Raw genomic sequence first — 14,703 nt, 5'->3', positions numbered from 1 at the left:
AAGGCGAATGAAGAAAAGTACCCTTGGAGTGCTGTGGGGTCTTCAGATCACATGGACGAATGGCTTACAACCTGACCTGAGGATGACTCTGCTTGGAGCTGCCTGTCTCTATCTGAAATAAGAGGAGATAAGATATAAGAGGAGAATGTAGCTATGAGTGTTTATCCAGCACACATACCCATGCACATACACACACACACATTGCCTTATCATGGTTTTAGTTCTCTCCCTTCTATACCCATTCTAGAGTGTGAGTGTTTTATACATGAAAACACACATGCAGACACACACACACACATACACCCCATCATAGACCTCAGACCTATACTCATCCTCTTTATGACCTATACTCATTCTAGGTAAAACAAACAAACAAACGAAAAAACAGGGTTTGTGTTACTTTTACATGAATTTACACACAACTGATAAATAGAACACTGTCACACACGATATAATACATAAACATTACAGTCATCCAGACAAAGCGCAACCCACCCAAAAAGCACACACTGTATACACACAGGTACACATGCAGACATGTGAACATACCATACACAGACATAAACCTAAACACCAGGTGCATACACACACATACACCACCAAGAAGAGTTTTCCCTCCATAATCTACTGAACCCCTTCCTATAGGAACAGAATTGGTATGTGAGTCAGTTAACCATTAAATACACTGGGTTATACAAACAACACAAAAAACACACACGTGCATACACATCCTTGCATAAACATACAAGTCCAGTGCCAGGTGGTGATTCTCCATCTTCTTCTGCCCTGAGACACTCGTTGGTGAGCTCAGACACCTCTGGTCAAGGTTATTTCCTGAGCCTTCACTTTCTGTTCAGGAGACCCAGTATTCAAAGAACAAGTTCTTATGACCTAGGGACCTTTTGAATGTTCATCCCTGTTTTTGAGTGTCAGAAAAATGGGCAAGAAGATCCTCGTTCAACAACAAGATTAGTACCCGAAGGGAGACAGTATGAGCTTCTGATGAGAGAAGAAGCCTATGTGGGCTAACTGCCCAATTTCCTGCCTTCCCCTTGGGAGGTAACCTCTGAAGGGACTAGAGGGGCTGAGCCACAAGTCCCAGGAGAAGGTGTCCTAGATATCGATGTTGATGATATGGGAAGCAGAAGTGACCATGGCCTCCTTGGCTTCTGAAATAGCTATGGCACAGGGTCAGCCTTTCTATACCTTGCAGAATGGCCAAGACAGGGTAAGGCCTGGCCCTTGCAAACTCCCACATCTCAGACCTAGCTTCCATTAGAGCAAGTGTTCCACAGCCCCCTGAGGGCTTGCAGGTCCTCCCATTCCCCTGAAGTACTCTGCAGGCCAGGGGCTGAGACTTGTTCAGGAAGCAGTCAAGTGGTGAGATTGATCCCAGGGCATTAGACACAGACTGACCTGAAATCAGTACCAGCTCTGCCACTGGGTGTCCTAAAAAAGGTACTTAAGTTCTGCTCCCTCAGATCTACGGCAGGTGGTAACAGTACCTTGCCTGAAGGCTATTGTGAGAGTCAAAGGAGATACTGTGTGCAAAAGCACTAAACCCAGCCAGATTCCTAAAGACCAGTTGGCCTAAGGGACTAATATCTTAATGAATTTGCCAAATGTAACATTCACTTTAATAACTGTTCCAGTGCGTAACACACCAACCCAAGTCTTCATTTAATTTTAAATTATGATAGTAATAACTAAAAGCAGACTGTCGATGGGGAACAGGAACACAAGACTTTACTTTCCATTTTTTACTTTTGATAAATCAGACTAATGGTAAGATATGGCACCACAGAAATATATATATGTCAGAGAGAGAAAGAAAGAGGGAGATTTTAACAATTGGCTTATGCAACTGGGTGTTATACGAATACAATGAATCATGGATCACTACATCAAAAACTAATGTTGTATGGTGACTAACATAACATAATAAAATAAAATTTAAAAAAATTGGCTTATGCAAGGGGGAGGAGTTAAGATGGCAGAGGAGTAGGGGACCCTAAGTTCGTCTGGTCCCTTGAATTCAGCTAGATAGTTATCAAATCATTCTGAACACCTGCAAAATCAATCAAAGATCTGAGAAAATAAATGCTGCAATTCTACAAATAGAAAAGTGACCACTTTTTGGAAGATAGGAGGTGTGGAGACTTGAATCTGGAGTGATATGTCAGAGGATAGGTCAGTGGGAAGAAGGTTGGCTTAAGAAGGCTACACAAAGTATTATAAGTAGCAGAACACAGAATTGGAACTTTTAGAAGTCTGCTACAGTGGAGGATGTTCCTGGCTTAAAGGTGCTCAGGTGGCGAAGCGGTCAGAATCCCACGTGGGACAGCATGGTCTCAGGATCCCTGGGGTCACAAGAAGAACAGGAGTGCCTGAGTGTGGCAGAGTTCCCAGGCATCACAGCAGGGAAGCTGGCTGAAAACAGTGAGTCTCACCGCCAGCTTTCTGCTTGGTGTTGCCGTAAACTGTGAACTGCTGCATGGTCACACAACCCCTCTCCAAGCCCAGCAAGAGCCAGAAGTATGGCGGGTGAGACCTCCCCTTCTTCCCCCAGGGGGAATGGCTGGAGTCCACACCACTGGAGTCTATAAAATTTGGCAAACCTGAAACTCGGTTGTATGCCTGGAATAAAAATGCTCAGTCACAGGCTGGACAAACAGAGTTCTGATGGAAAACAGCAAGACAAGAGTGATTAACTGCTTTTCTGTGAGGGCTCACTGAAGAGTGGAGGGTGTGAATTTTCAGCTCTGGGGCTAGAGATCAGGGAGTTGCCATTTTCATCCCTCCATCTGTGCTGAAAGCCTTCAAGGAGCAAAACAGCACCACATAGTGCAATCTGGAGCTGCTTACACTGAGCCTGGCCCCCTGGCAAGGGAGGAGCTTTTCCACAAATGCAAGGGCACCTGAGAATCAGCACAACAGGTCCTTCCCCCAGAGGGCCAGCAAGAACAACTGGCTAGCACCAAGTATACCAACCATAGAGAACTGCAAAACTTCAGCTCTTGGGGAAAACAGTATATAGCATTCATGGGATTTCTTTTTCTTTAGTCTTTCAGTTTTATTATTTTCAGCTATTTTCTTATTTTTTCAATTCTTTTTAATTTTTAATTTTTATTTTCATGTATATGTTAATATATATTTTATATTTGGTTTCCATTCTTTGTATATATATATTTGTATATATATACACACACACACAAAGAATATATATATATATATATATAGTGTATACTGCTATATATTTGGTATATATAGTATATATAGATATATAGAGATATAGATATACTAAAACTTATATATAAGCTTTTCTTTCCTTCCTATTTGGGGATCTAGTTTTTTTTTTATTATGTTGTTTTTTTTAACAAGCTGAGCAAAATATACCCAGAATCTAGTTTTCTAAGAGAAAAGAAATAATAAAGATTAGAGCAGAAATCAATGACATAGAAAGAAAGAAAAAAAAAAAACAGTAGAATTGATCAACAAAACCAGGAGCTGGTTCTTTGAAAGAATTAATAAGATCAATAAACCCATAGCCAGACTTATCAAAGAGAAAAGAGAAAGGACCCAAATAAATAAAAACATGAATGAAAGAGGAGAGATCACACCAACACCAAAGAAATACAAATTATAAGACAATACTATGAGCAATTTTATGCCAACAAATTAGGCAATCTGGAAGAAATGGATGCATTCCTAGAAACATATAAACTACCAAAACTGAAACAAGAAGAAATAGAAAATCTGAACAGACCCAAAACCAGCAAGAAAATTGAAGCAGTAATCAAAAATTTCCCCAAAACAAGAGTCCAGGCCAGATGGCTTCCCAGGGGAATTCTACCAAACATTTAAAGAAGAATTAATACCTATTCTACTGAAACTGTTTCAAAAAATAGAAATGGAATGAAAACTTCCAAACTCCTTCTATGATGCCAGCATTACCTTGATCCAAAAACCAGACAAAGACCCCATCAAAAAGAAGAATTACAGACCAATATCCCTGATGAACATGGATGCCAAAATTCTCACCAAGTTACTAGCTAATAGGATCCAACATTACATTAAAAGGATTATTCACCACGACCAAGTGGGATTTATTCCTGACCTGCAAGGGTGGTTCAACATCCACAAATCAATCAGTGTGATACATCACACTAACAAACAAACAAAAAAAGGACAAGAACCATATGATCCTCTCAAATGATGCAGAAAAAGCATTTGACAAAATGCAGCATTCTTCTTGAAAAAACTCTCTGCAGTGTAGGGATAGAAGGAACATACCTCAATATCATAAAAGCCACATATGAAAAACCCACAGTGAATATCATTCTCAGTGGGGAAAAACTGAGAGCTTTTTTTCCCTAAGGTCAGGAACATGACAGGGAGGTCCACGCCCACCACTGCTGTTCAACATAGTACCGGAAGTCCTAGCTTCAGCAATTAGACTACAAAAAGAAATAAAAGGCATCCAAATCAGCAAAGAAGAAATCAAACTTTCACTCTTCACAGATGACATGATACTCTATGTAGAAAACCCAAAGACTCTGGCAAAAAAGTTGTTAGAACTGATAACAGGAATTCAGCAAAGTGGCAGGATATATAATCAATGCACAGAAGTCAGTTGCATTTCTATACACTAACAATGAATCAGAAAAAAGAGAAATCAAGGAATCAATCCCATTTACAATTGCACCAAAAACCATAAGATACCTAGGAATAACCTAACCAAAGAGGTAAAGGATCTGTACTCTGAAAACTATAGAACACTTATGAAAGAAATTGAGGAAAACACAAAGAAATGGAAAACCATTCCATGCTCATGGATTGGAAGAGTAAATATTGTTAAAATGTCTGTGCAACCCAAAGCAATCTACACATTCAATGCAATCCCTATCAAAATGCCATCAGCATTTTTCACATAGCTGGAACAAATAATCCTAAAATTTGTATGGAACCAGAAAAGACCCTGAATAGCCAGAGGAATGTTGAAAAAGAAAACCAAAGCTGGAGGCATCACAATTCCGGACTTCAAGCTGTATTACAAAGCTGTAATCATCAAGACAGTATGGTACTGGCACACACAAAAAAAACAAAAAACAAAAAACAAACAAAAAAAACAAAACCATAGATCAGTGGAACAGAATAGAGAACCCAAAAATGGACCCTCAACTCTATGGTCAACTAATCTTTGACAAAGCAGGAAAGAATATCCAATGGAAAAAAGTCTCTTCAACAAATGTTGTTGGGAGAACAGCCACACACAGAAGAATGAACTTAGACCATTCTCTTACACCATTCACAAAGATAAACTCAAAATGGATGAAAGTCCTAAATGTGACAGGAATCCATCAAAATCCTAGAGGAGAACACAGGCAGCAACCTCTTTGACCTCGGCTGCAGCAACTTCTTCCTAGAAATGTCTCCAAAAGGCAAAACAAAAGCAAAATGAACTATTGGGACTTCATCAAGATAAAAAGCTTTTGCACAGCAAAGGAAACAATCAGCAAAACTAAAAGGCAACCTATGGAATGGGAGAAGATATTTGCAAATGGTATATCTGATAAAGGGTTAGTATCCAAAATCTATAAAAAAAAAAAAACTTATCAAGGGCACCTTGGTGGGCTTATTCAGTTAAGCATCTGCCTTTGGCTCAGGTCATGATCCCAGGGTCCAGGGATTGAGTCCCACATTGGGCTCTCTGCTCATCGGGGAGTCTGCTTCTCCCTCTCCCTCTGCCCCTCCCCCCGTTCATGTTCTCTCTCTCTCTTTCTTTCTCTCTCACTCTCTCTCGTTCTGAAATATATAAATAAAATCCTAACAAAACCTCTGAAAAAATAAATGAACTTATCAAACTCAACATCCAAAAAACAAATAGTCCAGTTAAGAAATGGGCAGAAGACATGAACAGACATTTCTCCAAAGAAGACATCCAAATGGCCAACAGACAAATGAAAAAATGCTCCACATCACTTGACATCAGGGAAAAACAAATCAAAACCACAATGAGATACCACTTCATACCAGTCAGAATGGCTTAAATTAACAAGTCAGGAAACAACAGATGTTGGCAAGGATGCAGAGCAAGGGGAACCCTCCCCCACTGTTGGTGGGAATGCAAACTGGTACACCACACTGGAAAACAGTATGGACATTCCTCAAAAAGTTAAAAGAGAGCTACCCAATGACCCAGCAATTGCACTACTAGGTATTTATCCAAAGGATACAAACATAGTGATTTGAAAGGGTACATGGACCCCATTGTTTATAGCAGCAATGTCCACAATAGCCAAACTGTGGAAAGAGCTGAGATGTCCATCTACAGATGACTGGATAAAGAAGATATGGTATATATAGACAGTGGAATATTACTCGGCCATCAAAAAGAATGAAATCTTGCCATTTGCAATGATGTGGATGGAACTAGAGGGTATTATGCTAAGTGAAATAAGTCATTCAGAAAAAGACAAATATCAGATGATTTCACTCATGTGGAATTTAAGAAGCAAAACAGATGGAGCACCTGGGTGGCTCAGTGTTAAGTATCTGCCTTCAGTTCAAGTCATGATCCCATGGTCCTGGGATCAAGCCCTGCATCAGACTCCTTGCCTAGTGGGGAGCCAGCTTCTCCCCCTCTCTCTGCCTGCTGCTCCCCCTGCTTGTGCTCTCTCTCTCTGTCAAATAAATAAATAAAATCTTAAAAAAAAGAAACAAAACAGATGAACATAGGGGAAGGGAAGGAAAAATAAAATAAGATGAAAATTGAAAGGGAGACAAACCATAAGAGATGCTGAGCTCTAGGAAACAAACTGAGGGTTGCTAGAGGGGACGTGGATGGGGAAAGGGATAATTGGGTGATGGGCATTAAGGAGGGCACTTGATGTAATAAGCATTGGGTGTTATATGCAACTGATAAATCACTAAATTCTACCTCTGAAACTAATAAAAAATACATAAGATAAATAAAAAGAATTGGCTTATGCAGTTGTGGGAGCTGGCAAGTCCAAAATCCACAAATGCAGACAGACCTGCACGCTGGAAATTCAGGCACCCTTGAGCCAGTCTCTTCTCCAGGAAACCTCGGTTTTTGCTTATATTCTTAAGGCCCTCAACTGATTAAATAAGAGTAATCTCCTTTACTTAACATTATTCTGTTTCACTTACATATTTTTCCTTTGTAAAATATTTTACTTTATTTACTTAAATTATGTTCCTTTACTTAAAGTCAACTGATTGTAGATGTCAGTCTTATCTACAGAATACCTCCATAGCAACATCTAAATTAGAATTTGGTTCACTAGGTAGTGTAGCCCCAGCCATCTTGACACAGAAAATTAACCTTCACAAGTGGTGAGGTCAGAGTGCCAGTCAAGGAATCCTCACCAGGGAAGAATTATGGAGATGGAGTTGCTAGGGGAAAATAGATCAGGAACCAGTAAGTGGTATTTCTCCATCTCTATGAACAAAGGAAATCAAGGATTTATGAGGAGACTGAATATTCAATAAAACATTCTAGTCCCTTGCTTGGTTTTTAGACCTGAGTCACTTTTCAGTCCCAGAATCCACTGACTGATGGAGAGGCCACATCCCAAGGAGGAAGAGCCATGCAACACTATAGGGAGAATACCCATGATGATTCTTCCTGTCTTTCCCAGGGGTACCTATAGCCATTTACTTGGGTAGCTTTAAATGTGGAAATGTCATCATGGTTTCATTGTTAGAGGACGCATATGGGGACAAGGTATGAAATGGAGTACTGGTCCAAATCACTTATACAGTGGGTCCACTTAATCTGCAGACTCACTGTGTGATTTCACTAGTCTCCTAATATATAATTACAAAGATACACTTGGCAGTTGGCACATCCCCAACATTGGATCCCTGACCTGTGGGAAGCTCCTGAAACTGCCCATTCGCAAGTCAGGGCAATAAATAAAAAATAATATATCCCAGGGGAATGGCAGAGAAAGCATGCCAGGGTGAATGTTCATTATTTCTCTCCTTAATTCACCATTTGAGTCCCTACAAAAACCAGACAGACCCTGAAAGGTGACAATGGACTATTGCAAACTCAACCAAGTAGTAGCCTCAATCTCAGCCATCCTACCAGATTGGTATATTTGCTACCGAAAACTAGGATGTGGCCTCAGGCACATGATTTGCAGCCACTGATCTGGTGGATGCATTATTTTCCACCCCTAACATATAAAAGGATCAGAAACAGTTTGTATGCGCTTTGAATGGAAATGGTATATGTTTTTCCTCAGGGCTCTGTTAACTCTTGAATTCTGTCATAGTAGAGTCCAAAAACATGCAGACAATCTGGATATCCCATAGAACATCATGCTACTCCACTGTATCAGTGACACCATGGTAATTGGACCAGATAACCAAGAAGTTGCTAGCAAGTTGGAGCCTTAGCGAGACACAGTCTTGAGGGTAGAAGATAAGCACTGTAAAGATGCAGGGGATCCATGATATCAGTATCCTTTATAGGAGCCAGGTGATCTAGGAGAGGTATTGGAAAGCTATGGCTGCATAGAATATTCCATATAACCAGCTGACAGAGGAGGGAAATGCCTGAGCATGGCTCACAAGTGGGTCAGCTCACTCTGTAAGTGCAGGTCAAAAATGGATAATGAATGTACTATAGCTCAAGGGTAGCCTTGTAAGACAGTCCTCAGCTTTAAGCTCTCTTTGGGGATGACCTCGGCTGAAAGAAACTGCTACACCTGAACATCCTTCCTTCCAGGGCCAGGCTACACCCATGATCAACGCGGGGATACAAAGAGCTGTCCTTCTTGACATCTTAGCTCCAGAGCTCCCAGTAGGGTCAACTGAGACCTTCATGAGAACTGTATCACAACCCACCTCCCTCTGCCCAGCTCTGCTTCCTTCTCTCCCTTCCACAGATGTGGATCCCTAGAGCACACTGTAATAAATATCCTGCAGGCTAATCTCCATCTGAAAGTCTGCTTCCTGGAGAACCCAAACTATAACACTCCCTACTCACCAAATACACACACACACACACACACACACACACACACAAAGGTGATATACTATCACCTTTGATTACCCTACACTTGAGGACACTAAAGCATGCCCTGGAGATGTTATGGTAAGTTTAAAAGGCTCTGGAAATAGTCAAAATCTTTAGAAGGTGGCCTCAGGAGTTCATGGTCCCCCTGAGAGCAGCTCCACTCATTCCTGCGGCCATTGTGATTTCTGTCAGAGCAAACTCTCTTGAGGAGTCGGGTTGGAATGAGCACACCAAAGCTCCCTCAGCCCAACAAGGACCCAAAGGAGTCCAGGAGAGCAGAGGCAAACCTATGAGAAGCCCACAGGGTTTCCCTGACCAGGAGAGTTCCTGCTACAGTGAGTCTGGGCATCTCTGCCTTCTACAGTGGGGAGCAGAGAAAAACCGAACGATGCTGAGAGACAGAGGATGAGAAATAGACAGGGATGTGAGGCAGAATCAGGAAAATACTATTTCCCTCTGGAATCTAGAGCAATCTATCTGCTTTTTTCCTTCTTCCCAACCCTTCTTGCTCATCACTGGCTAGAAAGTCAAAAGGTCAGCTTTGACTGGTAGGTAAACATAACCAATTTGGGAAAGTGGTTCAGGAGAGAGAAAAGATTTTTTTAAACTGGGAACAGTGAGAAGATATCTGGTTATAGAAAGTGAACATCAGCACACTGGCTGCCCACCTGACCATCCACCTCACCTGGGTACTTATTTCAGCCTCCTCTTGGCTCTTTTGGCGCCAAAAATCATATGGACACAATGTATCAGATTTCAGCCTAACATTTAAGTCTGGCTTTGTATTTTATGACCACCCTCTTTGATCTCTGGGCCAGTGTATATCATTATCCCATGGTTTTGAGGAACCAGATTATCAGTAAGTGGATAAGGGGAGTTTAGTAGAAAAGATACACACACACACACACACACACACACACACACATACACACAAACACACACACAGACACAAAAGTCCTCTTCCCTGACACATCCCAGACTTTTAGAATGATTCCCTTAGATTTTCACTTCCAAAACTTCCTTCCATTTTGCCAAGTACTCAACCAAGATGAGACACAGGGGTATCCAACCTCATTTGATCACTTTAAATCTTCATCTCACGCTCCCCAGGCATCCCCTTCACAAATAACTTATTTTTGCTGATGTATATTTTACAAGCTGTACTTATATGTTATGTTTCATTAGCTCTTTAGAATACCTAAAATCACTCAGTTCACAGGTGATAGAGGTCAAGTACACACCTCCACTTTGTGCTTCCAAGTCCAGTGCACTTTCTACCACCCTTGACTCAATACACACATAATGCACCGGCCACCCAAGACCAAATTGCTCCTTTTTGTTGCCAGTCGATCATGTATACTAGAATTTTCAAATTCTGCAATCTGTTCAACACAGAAAAAATACATTTCCCATTGTAACAGCAAAGGTCTGTTTTTAATGTGAGACAAAAAACATTTAAGGAAAAAATGTGTGGGACATGTGTGTGTGTTAAAATAGAAAATGATCGAGTTGGAAAAAAATAGATCCTGTGCATGATTGTTTCAGATATATTTTATAGTTTTACAAAAATCTGAGAAGACACAAAGTGGTTAAACCTTGAAATTCAGAATAGTCCTGGGTTTGAAACCTGTTTCTGCCATTTACTTGATGTGTGAGTTTAGCAAATTATTGTTACTCTCTCTATCTGTTTCCTCATCAGAAAAAAGTGGGAATAATAATAGTTTATTTCTCATAACTTTACAGTGAGGATTAAACAAATTTCCACCTGTATGAGATAAGAGCTTAATTATTGATTCACTCTCAGATTATTCAAAGCATGGACAAATACACCTTCTAGAAAAGCTTTGTAAATTCATATTAAGGTCAATTTGACCATTAGAGCATTAAAGTATGTGGGCTACGGTTATTTTACTATTCAGATTCATTACTTTTGAGAACATGTATAAATACCTAGTTGGGGAAAAAATCACTGGCACCAATGGTGATGGGGAAGAGAATACATCAAATATTTACTCTGTTCCTGGAACCATTCTAAGTACTTTAAGCACATTATAACATGAAAACCTCAAAAAATATTATGGAAAAAATGTTAGTATAGCTATTCACAGATAAAACACTGAAATTTAAAGATATTTAATTACTTGCCTGATATTAACCAACTGGGAACTAGGCATTTAATTGTTGTATGAACAAATTAATAAATAGCCATTCTTTGAACTGTTATTAAAAACATGCCTATCCGGGCGCCTGGGTGGCTCAGTCGTTGGGCGTCTGCCTTCGGCTCGGGTCATGATCCCGGGTTCCTGGGATCGAGTCCCGCGTCGGGCTCCCTGCTCCGCTGGAGGCCTGCTTCTCCCTCTCCCACTCCCCCTGCTTGTGTTCCTGCTCTCGCTGTCTCTCTCTGTCAAATAAATAAAATCTTAAAATAAATAAATAAATAAATAAAAAATTAAAAAAAAAAAAACATGCCTATCCAATGTGCCCATTCTCAATGTCTGGATGAATAATTTAAAACACTTTGTAGGCATGAGGATATCTGAATCTATGTTGTTCATGGCAGCAAAGATTTAGAGGACATTTAGGGAAACATAGTAAGTCAAGTGAGCCGCATGCATACAAGGGAAAGAGTTAGAAGAAAAGAACCAGAACATTGATAGATATCCAAAAAATTATATAGAGAGAGGAAAAAAAAACAGAATGGGATATATGCCACAGTATTATTGAAGTAATTATTGAAGTAAATGGAAGAAAAACATACCTAAACAAAACAATATCTTTTTCAACAATATATACATAACTAAATAAACAAATGGATGTTGGCATGGAAGGACATATGCTTGCTTAATGGTTGGATGTCCAAGATGTGGGAACATGATCTGACTTAGGAAACCAGAGGAAAAATAGGTAAAAAGTAAATTTTTTAGGCTTTTTTATTGTTATGTTAATAACCATACATCATTAGTTTTTGATGTAGTGTTCCATGATTCATTGTTTGTGCATAACACCTAGTGCTCCATGCAGAACGTGCCCTCTTTAATACTCATCACCAGGCTAACCAATCCCCCCACCCCCCTCCCCTCTAGAACCCTCAGTTTGTTTTTCAGAGTCCATCGTCTCTCATGGTTCGTCTCCCCCTCCGATTTACTCCCCATTCATTCTTCCCCTCCTGCTATCTTCTTCTTCTTCTTTTTTTCTTAACATATATTGCATTATTTGTTTCAGAGGTACAGATCTGTGATTCAACAGTCTTGCACAATTCACAGCGCTCACCATAGCACATACCCTCCCCAATGTCTATCACCCAGCCACCCCATCCCTCCCACACCCCCACCACTCCAGCAACCCTCAGTTTGTTTCCTGAGATTAAGAATTCCTCATATCAGTGAGGTCATATGATTAAAAAGTAAATTTAAGACAAGGATTTATATGGACTGATACTGATAGGTTGACATTCACTAAGGAATATGAGCTTCTAAGTAAGTACCTCTAAAGATAAACCAAGTATGACAGTACAACTTTGTTGACCTGGGTTCATTAGTCCTCTGATTTTCTTGTTGAATATTTCATCAAATCTCCTTTTTTGGCAAGGAGGTTCAAAGATAAAGCTTAGCATGACATAACTGAAAATTTATTTTGATATAGACGGAGAAAAATGAAACCATCTAATCTAAAATAAATTCCCAACCCTACCTTTGTCAGTCTCTATCCTCTTATGTGGTTTATTTTTCTTTATAGAAGGTAGAAATATCTGATGATAGATAGATGATGATGATAGATAGATGATAGATAGATAGATAGATAGATAGATAGATAGATAGATAGATGATAGATAGATAGATGACGGATCGATCCTCCATGCCAGGCTTGTCTCTGCCTTTTTCAAATGGTGTCCCTACCCCCAGAGAGTATTTTTCACAAAGTAGGTATTCAGTAAACAATTATTTTTAAGATTTAATATTAAGCTGAATTAGTTAAACTTTGTTTCTAAAAGAAAATTCTTCTTCCAGAAGTCCATGCTGTCAACACCAGAAACATGTGAAGTCAGCAAGCTGAGAAGGGAGGGCAGCATCAAGGACCACAAATTTGACAAGTTGTCCACATGGTAGCTAATGAGTGGAAAGTAAAGAAAAGCTTTATGGGTGGAAAGTAAAGGTAGGTAGAAACATACTTATTGGCTTGTTTGTGATTACAGTTATGAAAGAAATGTGTGTGTGTTAAATGATAAGATTCTCTATTTGGCTCTGTGACCATGGAAAAAGTCAACCAAACCAGCAGTGTCTCTGAGTTCATCCTCTTGGGACTCTCCTCCCGGCCCGAAGACCAGAAGCCACTCTTTATCCTTTTCCTCACCATGTACCTGGTCACCATAATAGGGAACCTACTCATCATCCTGACCATCCACTCTGACTCTCAGCTCCAGACCCCCATGTATTTCTTCTTGAGTTTCCTGTCCTTCACTGACATTTGCTTTACAACAACCATTGTCCCCAGGATGCTGGTGAACTTCCCGTCAGAGAAGACCATCTCCTATGCTGGGTGTCTGACACAGATGTATTTCATTTATGCTCTGGGCAACACTGGCAGCTGCCTTCTGGTGGTCATGGCCTTTGACCGTTATGTGGCCATCTGTGACCCCTTCCACTATGTCACCACCATGAACCACCACCGCTGTGTCCTGCTGGTGGCCTTTTCCTGTTCATTTTCTCACCTCCACTCACTCCTACATACACTACTACTGAATCGCCTCAATTTTTGTGACTCCAGTATTATCCATCATTTCCTCTGTGACATCAACCCTCTGCTAAAATTGTCCTGCTCTTCCACATTTGTCAATGAAATTGTGATAATGTCAGAAGGTTCTGTTGTTTTGGTGACCCCCTTTCTGTGCATTACTTTCTCTTACATACGAATCTTCATCACAGTTCTCAAGATCCCCTCAGCTGCTGGGAAACGCAAAGCCTTTTCCACCTGTGGGTCTCACCTCACTGTGGTAACACTGTTTTATGGAAGCATCTTCTATGTCTATTTACAGCCCCTGTCCACCTACACAGCCAGGGACCACATAGCAACACTTGCCTACACAGTTCTGTCCTCCATGCTAAACCCTTTTATCTACAGCCTGAGAAACAAAGACATGGAAAGGGGCATGAGGAAGCTGATGGCCAGGAGGAAGTCCTAGCCAGAACCTCTGGGAGCATGTTCATGAGGGTCTCTGCTCCTCTGGACCCCGTTTCTGCAAGTCAGCAGGTATAATCATATCTGTCATGGATGTTGGGTTGTATCAATGTTGTTACAGTTGCAGCCATCAAGCATTGAGACTATTATGATTCAGTAATTGGCTCAAGGTCAACCAAGTTCCTGGGTTCCAGTTTTCACATATCTACCCCTCTCTTGTTCCTCTTCTCCAGGAAACCACATCTTTTACATTCCCTCAACTGCTGTTGAAACCTCTGTTTTCCACAAAGATTTGTGGAACTAATTCATATCTATTCAGTGACTTTGATTCCCTTAGTATCCTTCTTACTTTAATGAACTTTTGCAATCAGTTTTGCTAGCTTTTGGAAGTCATTACAGTAATTTAGGAAGAGAAAGAGAGACAGAGACACAAAGATTGAGAGTTTCCTAAATTTGAAACTTCCACCAAAGAAAAG

General features: G+C 40.4%; 1 protein-coding gene across 1 annotated transcript; it reads left to right on the top strand.

Moving 5' to 3' along the window:
• Positions 1-13,301: 13,301 nt before the first annotated feature.
• On the top strand, positions 13,302-14,231 carry LOC114212841 (olfactory receptor 1L8-like). The gene has a single exon (XM_028107855.1). It carries the CDS (start codon positions 13,302-13,304, stop codon positions 14,229-14,231), a length of 930 nt encoding a protein of 309 aa, XP_027963656.1.
• Positions 14,232-14,703: the final 472 nt, after the last annotated feature.

This window comes from Eumetopias jubatus, unplaced genomic scaffold, assembly GCF_037043125.1.
Source record: "Eumetopias jubatus isolate StellerSeaLion01/CBP00866 unplaced genomic scaffold, mEumJub1_p1.0 scaffold_15, whole genome shotgun sequence".
In the NCBI taxonomy this organism is placed as follows: Eukaryota; Metazoa; Chordata; class Mammalia; order Carnivora; family Otariidae; genus Eumetopias; species Eumetopias jubatus.
The sequence above is the reverse complement of the archived record's forward strand: the minus strand, read 5'-3'. Positions and strand labels throughout refer to the sequence as shown.

What these genes read in the sequence shown, in the direction of transcription:
- LOC114212841 (XM_028107855.1), top strand. Translation starts at nt 13,302, where the DNA reads ATGGAAAAAGTCAACCAAACCAGCAGTGTCTCTGAGTTCATCCTCTTG.